Genomic DNA, 17,059 nt, shown 5'->3' on the forward strand with positions numbered 1-17,059 from the left:
TATGTTCCCATATCACTTTTCTGAGATGGACTTTCCCGCTAGCATGGAAAGCACTCTTGCATCGTTGTCGCAAAAACATTGGACATTAAATAAAAAAATTAAAGTTGGAAAGTAACTAATAAATATATTTATCTCATCAGTGTCTTAACAATACAAAATTTAATTGATATATGATCATATTAGAAATAATACATAACTTACAACTTATACATATCAGAATACTTCAGTTCATTTTAACCATCTTTGGTGGAATATAATCAGGATCTGAATCGTCATCATCATAGTTAGTAATGGAAGGGTAAGTTCTTTTAAAATTATTACCTTCCTTAACGTTTTCTATAGTTTTGATGAAGCTACCACCTTGCTTGCTTACAAAATGAGATACAGACGAAATATTCTTGACATCATTCACAAATATAGGTTTTGGAATGGAAGTTGCTACCAACTCATTCTCAAGATCTATATTTTCAATAGTGGTTATTGAACTTGAAGTGTTGGCCAACGGACTTCTAACCTTCTTTACCGATATTTCTGGAGATAAATTTGCAATCCTTGTTATAATGTTTGATGACTTCAACTCTTCAGTAGGTGCTCTCTTAGATAATATTATCTTTGTATATTTTGGTGTTTGACGAAACAAATTGGTAGGCTTCTTGGAAGAGTTTTGAGATATCACAAAATGCGTATTACCCTGGCTTCCGCCAACTGGCTTATTGACCAATACAAATTTACTACCAGGAGTTATTATCTTAGGTGGAACTATAGTGGGAGTGGTTTGTTGTACAGGTGGAAGTGGTGGGGGAGAGATCTCCTGAAGAGGTGCATCCAATACTTGGTTATCATCCGCAAATATTATAGGTAGGTCCATTATATCTTGAGTAGTTAAGTTTGTAGGTGGAGCTAGATTAGTAGATGCAGTGGATGAAGACTGCTTGAATGGCGCGAATCTCTTCACTGGCTTTGGCGGTTTGTTTCCTAGTAGTTGTTTCTTTGATGTTATATAACTAGTACCTATAACAAACATAATTATATGAAAAGTTTTGTGTTAAGAGAAAGATCCACTTAAGTGAAGTAAGTACAAATGGCTACATTTTCTAGTGAAACACGATTCGATGCTTATCTCTCGATTCGAATAGAGAGAGAAGAAAAACTTTATTGAAACAATGTTTCAAAGGGCTAACGACCTAGGTCTTCCTGCCTCGATTTGAATAAATTATTAATTCCAAGAGAACTTTTGCATAAAAGTGATGGATCACTTGCTCATGCTAGAGGCCTAGCAACCAGTAAACAAGACTTAACTTCTTGGCAATAAATATCGTAAGCAATCCAGAACGAAAAAATATCTCATTCAACAGAGATCACAAAGAACAATGTAAAAATATATGGAGTTTTCAGAGAACGAAAAACATGCTGATATTGTGAAATAATCAATAACTAGTTTGATCTCAATCAAATAATGAAGTAGATCCGATGTGATCAATAACGAACGTGATATAGTTAGTTGAAAAAAAGGGCGCAAAATACGAAATTAGTTTCTCCCTACCTAATATATTAGGTGAACAACTTTGCTTCCGCCGTTTTGCAATAGATGGCTGTAGAGGTAGTCGAAATAAATAGATCGTAGATGTCATGCAATAAGCTTAGGTATTTGTAACATAACGCCATCGAAATATTAGTCGATTTATATCTGCATCATAAAGTTATTCTCGATTAAACATGTCAGCTTAAGATTCTCGTCATTTGTGGGAGGTTTTGATTTTCTGCTTTGATATGAAGAAATCTGCGGCTGAGGCTCATCGAATGCTCTCAAGTATTAGTGAAAGAACGTGCTGAGAGTGGTTTCAACTCTTCAAGAACGATTTCGATACCGAAAACCAGCATGGCGGTGGAAGAGAGAAGGTTTTCGAAAATGCAGAATTGGAGGAATTACTTTATCAAGATTCGTGTCAAACGCAACGAAAATTGGCAGGATCATTGGGAGTGACGCAACAAGCCATTTCAAAACACCTGAGAGTCATAAGAATGATTCAGAAACAAGAAAATTGGGTGCCGTACAAGTTAGGACCGAGAGATGTTGAACGGCGTTTGTTTGTGAAGAACTGCTTGCAAGGCAAAGGCGGAAGGTATTTCTTGCATGGTATTATGACGGGAGACGAAAAATGATAATCCCTAGCGCAGAAAATCATGGGGATATCCCGGCCATGCTTCTACGTCGATGGCCGTACCGAATATTCACGGTTCCAAGGTCATGCTCAGTATTTAGTGGAACTAGCTCGACGTAGTGTATAAGGAGTTGTTAAAAACGACTGAAACAATCACAGGCGCTCGTTATCGAAAGCAATTAATGCGTTTCAACCGAGCATAGAAGGACAAACGGCCGCAATACAACGAGAGACATGATAAAGTGATTTTACTCCTGACCAGCACTTCCGGTCCCACTTTGAAATGGGAAGTTCTACCCAACCTGCAGTATTCTCCAAACGTTGCTCCCTCGTAATATCACTTGTTTCGATCAATGGCACACGACCTGGCTGACCATGACTTCCAGTCTTATGAAGAAGTAAAAAATTGGATCGCTTCAAAAGATGACCAGTTTTTTCAACGCGGGATTCGTACGCTGCCCGAAAGATGGGAGAAAGTAGTGGCCAGCGATGGACAATACTTTCAATCATAAATGTATAACCAGTTTTTTACAATAAAGCTTCGGAAGCAAAGTTGTAAGCCTATCTAATTTTCGGCATTAAATATCATTAATAACTACATAACTGAATCAAATAATGAAGTAGATGCTTCTTACCTTTCACTATATTTCCTGAAGTGATAGTTTTAATTTTTCCATCAGGCATCAAAATTACATTTGCTCCTGTTGACTTCATGCCACTACCCGAATTTAATACAGTCACTGTTTTACCTATTGTGTTAGATATCAATTTGTTACTCCCCGCTGAAAAAGTCACGTTTTCTAGGACTAGAACAATAATCAATATTAAAATTGGTGGAAAATTGCTTTAGAAATAAAAACAATTTTATTTGGAGAGGAAAGCAAACAGCACTTCTCTAATAAATAATAATAATAGATACTCTCATATGAATTGTCATAAAAATTGTCTACTTTCTTTAGAAAATTAATGGTTTAAATGAATTAATTAATTATTTTTAGTGTTCATTTTGATTAGAGCTGAACATTTGCATAATTTCTAGAAGTTGAGGCTTTGTTGTCAATATTTAATGGTTTTTAGGATGGGGACCATAATATTAGGATAATAGGAAGGATAAAACGGGAACATACCTGAGTAATTTGGGGGACCTGAAAGTAATCGGGAGAGGTATTATATTATGCTCAATGGGATACCTTATGAACCATTATCTGACAGAAAAAAATTAAATTGTACTCACTTTTTATTGAAGGAGACGATGTCTTTGGTTGTGTTGGTGGTATAGTCTTAATACCACCCCTCAGTAAAGTAGATAATCTTGATCCAGAAACAATGTTATGTCTCGCCATCCCATATGCCTGCATTTTAGCTGGAAATTATCTTTTTGTCAGTTTTATTACGTTATGAGATTATATTTTTAAAATACCAGATTTACTGGCTGACAGTTATGGCTTAGAATAAGTGAAAAAGTTGCTATTAACATGAGTTCGAAAATGCTTCCTAAAAGGAAGTCTTCAGAAAATGTCGATCAAAATATGGTTGTTATTCAATATCAGTAGAAATGGTTAATATATTTTATACTATTATTTAATAAAGAATGTGATAAAATTGAGTAAGTGTCAAGAACGGGTAAAAACAATTTCAAGTATTTGTAAAAGATGGGAAGACTTGGTTGAAAAGATCAAACAAAATTTGAAAGTGGTGTTGTAGGTATGAGGATATCAAGAATGAAAAGATAATATTTGCAAGAAAATTTTTCAACATGTAATCCGAAAAAATTAAGCATAATCTGAGTAATAGTATATTCAAAGTCACTTGGAGGAAGCTAAATATTTCGATTATACAAGGGTTGTCCAAGTTTCCAGAAATTCCTTTGGGGCCAATGAATTTATTGCCTAACAATACTTTCAAATGAACCTCGGTATTTAGCGGATCATGGTATCCACTTCAAAGAGTCATCTATGTCCAAGCGTTTTTATGACTAGTTCAAGTAACTTTGGATATACTATACATGAGTCTTGAAATGGTCATTGTACAGGGTGGGCAAATTTCGATGTTTTATCACTACAACTTTTAAACCAGATGAGATAGACAAAATCTGATAACCCATTCTCGGTCTCTTTTTCTGAGAAACTAACAAGGGTAGTATTCATTTTTGACCACCTTCTTTTGTTTTCGAGTTATAAGCGAAAATTGGAAAAATGGCGATATCGAAAAACATTTATATCTCCGCTAATACTGATAATAGAGCTCTGAAATTAAAACATTATACAGGCACTTTTTAACGTAGAATCCAGTGGCGTGTTCGTATTTTCAAAAGGGTTTTTAATTACGAAGCTATGACCCAAAGTTATGTTTTTTAAATGGGAACACTAGATTTTTGTGCCATTTTCTGAAAGCTTGATTTTTCCTGATTTTAAAAATATATAACATCTTATGATTCGTATCAAAATAAATAACAGAAAATGGTCAAAAACCTTTTTTTACTTAAGAGTCTCAATATTTCTATGGTTTCAACTGTTGATGAGTACAGAAAAATTGAGCTTTCTATAACAAGAGCAGTTTCTTTCCGTCAATCTGATAATTTCTATGATTTTCACTCATTCCTACAAAATTCGAATCTATATTTATTTTATACAAATAGTTTCGAAAAGATGAACGAACTTGGAAAAAGTTTCCTAGGTAGCTTGAACACAGTTTCAAATAGTCATCTATTGAAATATCGAGAAGAGGTGTCGATTGTGCATTGTGCAATTGTTGTCATTATTAGGTTAAATATTATTTCTTGTTTGTCCCTTCGTGATTAGATTGTTGAGTTCAATCATATATGCATTGTTTCATATGCTGTTTAAAATGGATTGGTACTTGTGCGTATTGATTCTGGAGACCTATGTAAATAATCTCCTGATACATCTCATTACAACTCTTTCGATTGAAAAATTCGATCTTGTGGTTTCTCCGTTATTTCCAAATCAATTTTTAGATAAAAATTTATAAAACATATATAGATTCGAATTTTGTAGAAATAAGTGAAAATCATAGAAATAATCAGATTGACGGAAGGACACTGCCCTTGTTATAGAAAGCTCAATTTTTCTGTACTCATCAACAGTTGAAACCATAGAAATATTGAGACTCTTAAGTAAAAAAAGGTTTTTGACCATTTGCTGTTATTTATTTTGATACGAATCATACGATGTTATATATTTTTTGAATCAGGAAAAATCAAGCTTTCAGAAAATGGCACAAAAATCTAGTGTTCCCATTTGAAAAAACATAACTTTGGGTCATAGCTTCGTAATTAAAAACCCTTTTGAAAATACGACCACGCCACAGGATTCTAAGTAAAAAAGTGCCTGTATAAAGTTTTAATATCAGAGCTCTATCATCAGTATTAGCGGAGATATAAATGTTTTTCGATATCGCCATTTTTCCAATTTTCACTTATAACTCGAAAACAAAAAGAGGTGGCCAAAAATGAATACTAACCCTTGTTAGTTTCTCAGAAAAAGAGACAGAGAATGGGGTATCAGATTTTGTCTATCTCATCTGGTTTAAAAGTTGTAGTGCTAAAACATCGAAATTTGCCCACCCTGTACATCAAATTGTAAATTTTCATCTGGATCAAAAATGCAATGTTGAAATTAACAGGAAAACAAAATTTCGAACGGTCATATCTATGGAACCCACAGTTAGATTTTGCCCATTAATGAAGTTAAGCAAGCTTTTCAGGATCCGAACCTACAATTCAGGTATCTAAGTTATTCGAGATAATCGAAATTGGAGATGGAATTGTCATCAGTGAGTCGAACCTTATCGCATGAGACTCTTCCCAGCACAAAATTCGAAAGTTACAGATATTGTGACTCGTGTCTATCATTTCACAAAAAATGCAAAAGGTCATATAAAAATTGTTCCACTTATATTTATCGAATAAACACTGACCTGGAGTAGATGTTTGTAGTCCTTTGATGGGAGAACCTTTGTTTAAAGTAGTTGCAATAACATTGTGTGAAGAAGAACCTGCAGTGACAGGTTTCAAGGTTCTAACCTTTCTAACAAACTGTTGTGGATCAAGGGTGTTTGGAAAAATGGTTTTAATTTTTGTAGTTGGGAATTTTGAAATAGGTTTATCGGTGTTTTGTTTTTCAAGAAAGCTATCATTAGAGGAAGAGTCCAAAGTGAGAGGAGTGTCAGGAGGAGTGCTACTAGGAGAAGAGCTAGTAGGATTATTAACAGTTGTAGTATTGGCTGTTGTTTCAGTACCTTGAGCAACCTGAGCCGCCCACTTCACTTCAAGTTTCGACTTGCTTTTCGAACCAGGTGGTCTTCCAACTGTAAATAAAAAAATTTTCTATACAAATTCAGAGTATCAGGTGTGTGAATAAGTCTTTCCCGTTTTTTGTAAGAGATGGCGCCACCAATACTGTGCGAGTATTTAATGGTTACATATGTCATAATCAAAGCTTATTCATCTGTCAACAATTCCACACTAACACATTAGTTGAAATTTTTTCGCATCATAAATTTTTGAAATCGTGAAAATGTCGAAATTTGAGCCGAGTCGACGTCATTTGCGGGAAGTTTCACTTTATTGGTTCAATTTGAAGAAATCTGCTGCCGAGGCGCATCGGTTGCTTCAGGAAGCTTATGGAGAAGGTTGTGTCGATGATTCAAGTGTTCGCGGATGGTTTCGACGCTTCAAAAGTGGCGATTTCGACGTGGAAGACAAGGAGCGTTCCGGGCGGCCGCAAATCTTCGAAGATCAAGAATTGGCGACTTTGCTTGATGAAGATTCGTGTCAAACGCAAGAAGAACTTGCTGAAGCATTGGGAGTTGACCGAACAACCATTTCCAAGCGTTTGAAAGCCATGGGAATGATCCAAAAGCAAGGAAATTGGGTGCCGTACGAACTGAAGCTGAGAGACGTCGAACGGCGTTTTTTCACTTGCGAACAGCTGCTTCAGCGACATAAAAGAAAGGGTTTTCTGCATCGTATCGTGACTGGCGATGAAAAGTGGATCCGTTACGATCATCCGAAGGGAAGAAAATCATGGGGACTACCCGGCCATGCATCATCATCGACGGCCAAGCCAAATATTCATGGCGCCAAACTCATGCTCTGTATATGGTGGGACCAGCTAGGTGTGGTTTACTATGAGCTTCTGAAACCGAATGAAAGGATCACAGGCGAGGTCTATCGACGACAATTGATGCGTTTGAGCCGCGCACTGCGAGAAAAACGGCCACAATACTCCGACAGGCACGACAAAGTTATTTTGCAACATGACAATGCTCGCCCACATGTTGCACAGCCGGTGAAAACATACTTAGAAACGCTCAAATGGGAAGTCCTACCCCACCCGCCGTATAGTCCAGACATTGCTCCGTCTGATTACCATCTCTTCAGATCGATGACGCATGGCCTGGCTGACCAGCACTTCCATTCCTACGAGGAAGCCAAAAAATGGGTGGATGACTGGATAGAGGCCAAACCGGTCGAATTTTTTCGCAACGGGATTCGTATGTTGCCAGAAAGATGGGGAAAAGTTGTAGCTAGCGATGGCCAATACTTTCAATAATTCATTTGTAACCATTTTTTCACAATAAAGGCTCAAAATTTGAAAAAAAACGGGAAAGACTTATTCACACACCTTATATATATATATACAGGGTGATCCACCAGGATGGCCTATTAGAAGTTTATGGAAAACTAATTATAATTTATATTTATAATAAATTTGCATATTAGGGTTTGAGACAATCTTTCTCCCTAAAATATTCTCAGATCTCTACAACTTCCGCTTATACCGGAAACAGACTACTACTTCCTTATTTCAAATGGCATACCCAGTGTATTATTGCAGCATTAACTTTTTTGATGACAATTTCAGCTGTATGCCATACCTTGGGTAAGAACTCAACGGTTCATGAGTTAATGGGATTGTTATGAAAAAAATGGTGGCGATGAGGATTCACGTTCTTTTGAATTTTTCGACAGAAAAAAGCTTTTTCCGAAATCTTTTTTTCTTTTTCGAATCTGCAAATGCGTAATATTATAATACTGTTTGTGGTTTGGACCAAAAATGTACAGAATTGGACAATTCAAATTTATCAAAACTCAAGATTATCAAATTGAAACCTATATTTTTTATGATTTCAGTCGATTCTACGTACAAAAATAGTGGGTGTTACTTAAGCAAAACATATACCTAAAATGAATACTTTAAGAGTTATCGAGGAAGAACTTCAAATGAGGAAAAACCGCAATTTCAAACTGTTTGGAGTAGTCTGTGACTTTCGAAGAACACAGAAAGAATTGTAATGAATTATTCGTAATTGAAAATTGTATTGGTTTATGGATTTCTCAACAATCGCAACGAAAAATTAATTATAAGTCATGAAATGTAAAATTTAGTAATTCAAACATAGAATTTTAGTTTCTTTCTGTGTCTTCCGGAAGCTCCGGAAGTCAGAAATTACTCCACACATTGAGGAATTGCGGTTTTTCCTCATTTGATCTCGGAGGTGCAACCGTATCAACCTTGAAAACGCTCACAAAACTAGGCAATTTCTAAATTTTATGTTGTCAACCCTTTGTACTTTTTCTGATTGTGATTTTTTATATTTATTTCATTCGTAATCAGAATGGGTTTTGGTTGTTATCTATTTATATTCCATCTGCTATACTCATAGTTTTTCAAAATAAAAAACTGAATTAATCATAATCAATCTTCCAGAATACAATGAAATAGAATCCCAAAATATGTTTCGATAGCACAACCTTAGCTGAAATAACGTCATAAAACTCTTTCCAGCATTGTTGCCAGACTGTGGATTTTTTGTAGGTTTTACCGTAAAATCAAAATCAACAAATGGTTGTCAAAATATTCTCACGTTCTGAACTTTTGAATTGTGCGTTCGATTAAGAAAAACCATGGAATTTGCATAATGTTTTGTTATTCAAGTTAAAAACCAGAACGAATTTTGAAAGAATGAAATGAAAGAACAAATTTGAATAATAAACAGAATGACTCATCGACAACATCAATTGATGACAACAGGGCAAGTAATAATAAATAGTAAACATTTAATAAAAAGTTTAGTACTCACCTGGCCTTGATATTCTGAGAGGCATAGGAGACATGAGATCTTCACTATCCAAGGAGCTTGCATTTGAGTTATATCTTCTCCTTTCAGTTTTACTTTTTTTTGTAGAAACTACCTCCGCAGGTACATGAGCAGGTGATTGTCTTATTTGAGGAGGGAAAGGAGATAATATTATCCCACTAATAAACTCACCAATTTCATCCTGAAATAATACACCTTATTTTATAATTCAACAAATATATAACCAAAAAAGTGTTCACTCGTATATTGCCATGTAAAATTTTTCGAATATTCATTGGCACTGTATGCCAATTTCATTTTTTCAATAAATTCAAAATTATAGATATGATCAAGCAGAATAGTATATTCTAAAACAAGTTGCAGAATGGGCTCCTATTCCAACACGAATGCGAAATTCGAAAACGAGCGAGTTTTGGAACGCATGAAGGTTGGAATTGCCTTCTGCAACGAGTATTAGACGATAATTTCTCTATTTCAGTCAAGTTTTGTGAAATATTGTCGAAATTCAATGAAAAATTCAGATTATACATCCTAGTGACATTTGTATTGTATCTTGGCAGTTGGTGTGACTGTTATGAAAATTGACACATTACGGAATTTCAATTTGAATCGTACGTTTCGAATCTTGAAATAATTTATAATTACGCATTAAATTCGTGAGTTATGTCTGACGAAATCGATCTAACACCTCCAGAATCAAGAGAAATTTCAAATAAAGTTGCAAATCATTTCACTATATCCAAATTATATTATATTGACAATTTGACGTGTATTGAATTTTGATAGGATAGGAAGTCTGTGTAGACAACCACAGAACGAAAAATGTAACTGAAAACAATGCTGTAATGAGTTCATTACAGCACTGTTTTTAGAACTGTAATGAACTCATTACGATACTGAAATAGAGAAATTAATTTCTTCGTTGTAAAATAACAGATTCTGATGAAAACCTGCAGAGGTATGTTGTTTCTAAAACTAAGGCAAAATGCTCTATTATTTTGATCCGCACAACACTTTATCTAGAAAAAAATATGAATGATGGATAACTCACCACAATACATCTATCTACAACACTTTGAGTTATTCCTTCGTTTCTCTTTTTCTTTTTACTTATTCTCAAATAATTATCTGCAGAGCCCACTACTACAAGACCAGTTTCAACTCTCATTCTTTCTCTCAAATCCTCCATATCTTCCTGCCTAGAAAAAAGTGAACACTCAACAAAAAATAAAATTTCCATTTTCATATATTCCAAAGGTTAATTGTAAATTAATATTAAAGGTATTTTATGGGAATACTTACGATGAAGTAGTTGAACTCTGGCCAATAACAAACAACACAGGAGTTTGCAGTTCTAATAAAGTATCTTCGAGTTCGCCCCTCTTACCTTCTGCTGTTAACAAAGAAAATCCTAAACATATAACGCCCAACACTTGTTCAACCTGCGCAACTTGCAATGCCATAGCAGCACCTGCATTAAAACCAAGCAAGACTATATTTTTGTTAGGGTGGTCATTCTTTATTTCTTGAACCTGCCCTCTGATGGAGGCAAACATCTGATCTGCAGCATGCATTGTTGTGAGTCTTTGCCCAGGAGTTCCTAAAAAAAGTTAAATAGGATCAGGTAAAGTTTAATCAGTCTTCATTATCAAAATTTTTCTATAAATATCTTAGGTTTCGATGATATTTTCATTCCGTTTTATGAGACTTGAAATGAATTATGAAAATTGCATTCACATATGTTTTCAATTGGTCGCTTGAACTCAAATTAGCAAGAGCACACTACAGGTATGAATTATTTGAGTTTTGAGAGTTTTTTTGCATATTCATTGACATTTTGGATTTTTTTTTAATGAATGCTCTTAAAAGTTTGATCTATAAGGATCTTGATGAATAGAACAATATTTGAAACATCACAATTATGGAGATTAGAAACAATAAATTCAATTCAACTAACAAACTTACCCATATTAAATGGAACATTGACAACCATTGCTAAATTTGATAATAAATTTATCCATTTCATGTAACGGTTAGAAGTCACTGGAGATGAAGGAACAACAACAATAATAGGATTTCCAGGTAATTTCTTCGGTTTATCTTGCATTAAACTGGATATAACGGGATCCCATGGCCTTTTCAGAATTGGCAATAGGTTTTCAGTTGAGATACTTCCTATTTTGTGTGCAGTTTGGCTATTTATCATTTTCTCAACGAATGAAGGTAGTTTACCTTTCAAGGTCTGCAATTTATGGAATTTATATAATTCTTTATTATTTCTATCAAGTTATCAACTTACTTGCAAGATATCCAAGTATATACCCAAATACTCTGTACTTAGATTATCTACTAACAACTGATGCAACCATTGTGTCAACTTTTGATCCCAGAATACTGTAGCCATCAGTCGTCTCAACCTCTGAACAGATTTATCGATTGCAGTTCTCCTACAAATAGCTTCATAATCCACTCCTTTAGAAGCCAACTTTGCTAATTGATGGTTATTTAAAATACTTATGACTCCATTGAAAAGTCTTATTTGCGTGGGTGTCCAATTATTACTGAAATTACTGTTATGAAATAGATTAAAATTAAATGCAGTATAAACTTCTTACTTCAGTATAGCTTCTTCCCAATGATTGTTTCCTTCATCATTTTTAAAACATTTAACATGATTTTCACATTCTTCCATCAATGATTTGGCTTTATTTACATCATATATAGGTGTTGGTTGATTGTCGACGGTTTCTACATCAAGTAAATCTTCATTAGCTTGAGAATGTATTATCTGACCAGAAAAATTAATTTTCGAAGGATTCTTTGGTATGAAGAGAGTTTTAGTAGGCCTGAGAAAACTGGATTCTGCTTTCCAGTTCCAAGGTCGAGCATAACAATGATCTACTGAAATTGATGATTTTTCTTTGATACAATCTGTGCCATAATATACATTTGATTCATTTTCGTCATTAGTATCTATTTTTGGGATAGTAAAATTTTCACCATGTTCAGTCGTTTCTGAAGTACCCACAGTAGTTTTCTTTTCCTAAAAAATAAACCCATTAATCATATATTCAATTCCACTCAAATTCTGATTTAATTACGTCTTCTGAGGCATGATTAGATTCCTCAAGTTTAACGACATATTTGTCATATGAATCCTCCATTTCTACTACAACAATTCCTGAAAATTTCTAGCAAAAATTTTATAAGGAGACTCCTTATAGCAACATTATTTTGTTTTAGAACAACAACATTTGAGATAACCTTCATTTGTTGAACCACAGAATATAAACTCATTTGATACCATAGAATATAAAATAACTATTCTATACTCAAAGTCTGCTACCTAATGGAACGCATCCTAATGCATTCTTTATTCGCAATTTCTAACCTCAAAGATGTCGCTTCAGTCGCCGAAAACATGGCTTCTACAATTGGGATGAGATTTTTTAAAACTCTGAGCGTATGTATTAATTCCGCACTTTCCTCAATAAAATACAAGTGCGAAACGATATTAGATCCATTAATGTGTGGAGTAGTGTATGAAAATAAAAATAATGAATACTATGGAATGAATTTCGGTACAATAAAGGGAAATCCTATGTCTCTTAAGCGAATACCTACCTGGTAATCTAAAAATTGAACTGCAAAAAACTGAATTTGGGATAGATACATAAATAATATTATCTATTTGCAACTTTTATATATATTTTTATATGAAAAAATTTACAGAGATTTTAAATAGTAGGCAAATATATTTCCATAAAATAAAATAAAATGCACGTTTGACTTGAACATTTCGAAAGATAGTTCCATTGAATAAACTTCGATAGGTAATTTATAAGCAATCGACTAAAACTGAATATTTCCCTCCTGTCAAAATCTGGAGAACAATTATCGAAAATTACAGCGATAATTGCATTGTAGGAAGCGAAACTGCACTGCGATAATTGTTCTGTTCATAGATGCTTAGTTTCTATGCATCTAACACAGTTCGAATCTATGGCAATTCCATTCTAAATCAGTTTGACAGGTAATGTAACAGCACAGAATAGAGAGGTATTCCTCTCTATTCTGTGGTAACAGTTTATTCGGGAAATATTCCCCCGAATTACACTCGTGCATCAAAATTACCGGATAATTTCGCATTCCAGCGTGTTTTCTTTGAAAAACTGCATTCGGTCATTTTCATTTTTGGAGAAAGAGCCCTCCACCTTCGGTGTCGGGCTCTTTCTCCAAAAATGAAAATGAACTCATGCAGTTTTTATGACAACACGCTGTCATGCAAAATTATCGGTAATTTTGATGCACTTGTGCAATTACCTACGATAATTCGCGAGAATACTACTTACAGAAACAGAGTAGAATTTCAAAATTATGTTCTCAGTACATTTTGGAGAAAATCTAAACCTGAATGTCCTATTAAAGCTTACAGAGCATTTAAAAAACACCTTTGTCACTACATTAGTATGTAGAGTGGTTCTTTAACTTTAGTTTAATTGAAAACAAAAGCCAGAAATCGTCTCGATATGGAACATGACTTGAGATGTGCTCTAAGCGAAACTAATGCTCATTTTAAAACACTTGTGAATGGGAAAAAAATAACAATTATCACACTAACTTTTTCTATTCAATTAATTGTTTATAGAGAATGCTATTAAATTCGAGGTACAAAAGAAAATGAGAAATATTCCTCAGATGATTTCAAGAAAAAAATGCTTTGTTTTCGAGATACAGGGTGTTAAATTCTATTTTTTTTTGGCAAAGCTTTTTTTAAGGATATTTATCTCGAAGCTCGAGGAACCCCCTTGTTTTGTCTAAGCGCGCTCGAGCTTACAGAAATATATGACGTGCAACTCGTGCTTATCAAGCTTGATTTTCAAGTCAAGTAGTTGATTGAAATATTAAGCTACTTGGCTTGATTAATCCCTATTTTCATTAAATATTTCCTTTTTTCGGAATAATATTATAATTGTAGGGAATCTAACAATTGCCTCAAAAATAGTCCGAAAGTTCAAAAGAATATTCCAGAAACGGAAAGTTTCTTTAATGTTGTTAGAAAAATTGATATAAATGAGCTTCGTGTATTGTTAAAATATTGTTATATGGGAAAAATACTGTATAAGCAAAGCAACGGCTCGATATATGTTATTCAGACTCTGCTCCATCGACAACAACAGTAAAAGGTGGTAAGCTGACTTTAAATTTGGCTCTAATGAAGAAGTTATTACCGGGGTTGAAGCCTATTTTGAAAGCAAAGACGAATCTTTCTATAGAAAAGGAATTGAAAAAAAGAACTTGGAGTACATCACATATCACTCTTGAAGGTGTAACTACCTAATATATTAGGTGTACAACTTTGCTTCCGCAGTTTTGCAATAGATGGCTGTAGAGGTAGTCGAAATAAATAGATCGTAGATGTCATACAATAAGCTTAGGTGTTTGTAAACATAACACCGAACATCGAAATATTAGTCGATTTGTGTCCGCATCATTAAGTTATTCCCGATTAAACATGTCAACTTACGAGACAAATTCTCGTCATTTTTGCGGGAAGTTTTAATTTTCTGCTCTAATATGAAGAAATTTGCTGCTGAGGCTCATCGAATGCTCTCAAATACCTTTGGTGAGACCGCTATCAGTGAAAGAACGTGCCGATAGTGGTTTCAACGCTTCAAGAATGTTAATTTTGACGTCGAAGTCCAGCATGGCGGTGGAGGAGAGAAGGTTTTCGAAGATGCAGAATTGGAGGCATTACTTGATCGAGATTCGTGTCAAACGCAACAAGAATTTGCAGGATCATTAGGAATTACGCAACAAGCAATTTCAAAACTCCTTAAAATCATGGAAATGATTCAGAAACAAGGAAATTGGGGGCCGTACGAGTTGAAACCGAGATATGTTGAACAGCGTTTGTTTGCTTGTGAACATCTGCTTGCAAGGCAAAGATGGAGGGGATTTCTGCATCGCATTGTGACTGGATACGAAAAATAGGTTAATTACGATAATTCCAAGCGCAGAAAATCATGAGAATATCCCGGCCATGCTTCCACGTCGACAGTCAAACCAAATATTCACGGTTCCGAGGTCATGCTCAGTATTTGATGGTACCAGCTCGGCGTAGTGTATTATGAGTTGTTAAAACCGACTGAAACAATCACAGGCGATCGTTATCGAACGCAATTGATGCGTTTGAACAGAGCATTGAAAGACAAACGGTCGCAATACAATGAGAGACATGATAAAGTGATTTTGCAGCATGACAATGCTCGAACCCATGTTGTGAAAGTGGTCAAGACATACTTGGAAACCAAAGATTAGAGATTAATCTTTGTTGGAAACGTTGAAATGGGGAGTTCTACCCCACCCACCGTATTCTCCAGACGTTGCTCCCTCGGACTATCACTTGTTTCGATCAATAGGACATGGCCGGCCTAACCAACACTTCTGGTCTTATGAAGAAGTAAAAAATTGGATCGATTCGTGGATCGCTTCAAAAGATGACCAGTTTTTTTAACGCGGGATTCGTACGCTACACGAAAGATGGGAGAAAGTAGTGGCCAGCGATGGACAATACTCAAATTTCGGAAAAAATGTCGGAAGCAAAGTTGTACACCTATGTTTCTTCCGTTTCTGGAATTTCCTTTTGAAATTCAAAAGTAATTCAAAATTCAAAGAAAATTCCAGAAACGGAAGAATTCTTTGTTATTGTTACTAAAATGAATAAAAATGAGCATCGTTTATTGTTGAAAGATTGTATTTATGGGAATAATACTTTGCAAGCAAAGCAACGGCTTGTTATTCAGACTCTGCTCCATCGACAACAACGGTAAAAGGTGGTAATTGGGTTCTAATGAAGGAGTTATTGCCGAGGTTAAAGCCTATTTTACAAGCACGAATCATTCTACAGAAAAGAGGAGTTTGGAGTTTATCACATATCACTCTTGAAAGTATAACTATGTTGACATATAAATTTTTAATAAAAAATGAGTTCTTATTTCTGTTTAGTTACAGGATTTATCGAGAGAAAGGGTTTCAAATAGTATTGTACGAAATAAGTAGAATTTATGTTTTATAGTATTCAAAACAATCTTGCCCTTCAGACACAATGGAATTTTTAATTGACGTAAATAATTCTTAGCGCATAGTAGTGTCAAAGACATTGATAAACCACTTAACGTCTTTCCAGAACATCTCGAAGGAAGCGCAAATAGCCCAGAACACCTCTACAAACATTCCTTCATAAACAAGCTACGGCGCTAGTCCACATATATGTATAACAATTAGCTTAAAAATAGTCCAAAAGTTGAATTCCAAAAGAAAAGTCCAGAAATGGAAGTATTCTTTGTTTTTGTTAGAAAAATGGATAGAAATGAGCTTCGTCTATTGTTAAAAGACTGTATTTCTAGGAAAAATACTATGCAAGCGAAGCAACGGCTTATTCAGGACCTGCTCTATCGACAACAACAGTAAAATGTGGTAAGCTGACTTTAAATTTGGCTCTAATGAAGAAGTTATTGCCGAGGTTGAAGCCTATTTTAAAAGCACGAATCATTCTACAAAAAAGAAGAGTTTGGAGTTTATCACATATCACTCTTGAAAGTATAAGTATGTTGACATATACATTTTTAATAAAAAATGAGTTTTTATTTCTGTTTAGTTACAGTATTTATCGAGAGAAAGGTTTTCGAATAGTATTGTATGAAATAAGCAGAATCTATGTTTTATAGTATTCAAAACAATCTTGCCCTTCAGACACAATGGAATTTTTA

At 34.6% G+C, this 17,059-nt stretch overlaps 1 protein-coding gene across 4 annotated transcripts; it reads right to left on the reverse strand.

Annotated features, from left to right (window-relative positions):
- Window positions 1-104: 104 nt before the first annotated feature.
- Window positions 105-12,566, reverse strand: LOC123670920 (KAT8 regulatory NSL complex subunit 3). 4 transcript variants are annotated; one of them, XM_045604505.1, is made up of 12 exons: window positions 12,389-12,566; window positions 11,903-12,330; window positions 11,587-11,857; window positions 11,253-11,529; window positions 10,590-10,887; window positions 10,339-10,486; window positions 9,270-9,468; window positions 6,423-6,491; window positions 3,397-3,525; window positions 3,290-3,307; window positions 2,798-2,968; window positions 105-1,011 (listed from the first exon to the last, which is right to left on the reverse strand). In XM_045604505.1, the coding sequence occupies exons 1-12, from the start codon at window positions 12,449-12,451 to the stop codon at window positions 224-226; spliced, it is 2,859 nt and encodes a 952-aa protein (XP_045460461.1). In that variant the 5' UTR covers window positions 12,452-12,566; the 3' UTR covers window positions 105-223. The 4 variants fall into 4 exon arrangements, with proteins under 4 accessions (XP_045460461.1, XP_045460458.1, XP_045460457.1 ...); XM_045604502.1 differs by having other exon boundaries at window positions 6,102-6,491; window positions 11,587-11,848; window positions 12,389-12,565; XM_045604501.1 differs by having other exon boundaries at window positions 6,102-6,491; window positions 12,389-12,565.
- Window positions 12,567-17,059: the final 4,493 nt, after the last annotated feature.

This window comes from Harmonia axyridis, chromosome 1 (assembly GCF_914767665.1).
Source record: "Harmonia axyridis chromosome 1, icHarAxyr1.1, whole genome shotgun sequence".
In the NCBI taxonomy this organism is placed as follows: Eukaryota; Metazoa; Arthropoda; class Insecta; order Coleoptera; family Coccinellidae; genus Harmonia; species Harmonia axyridis.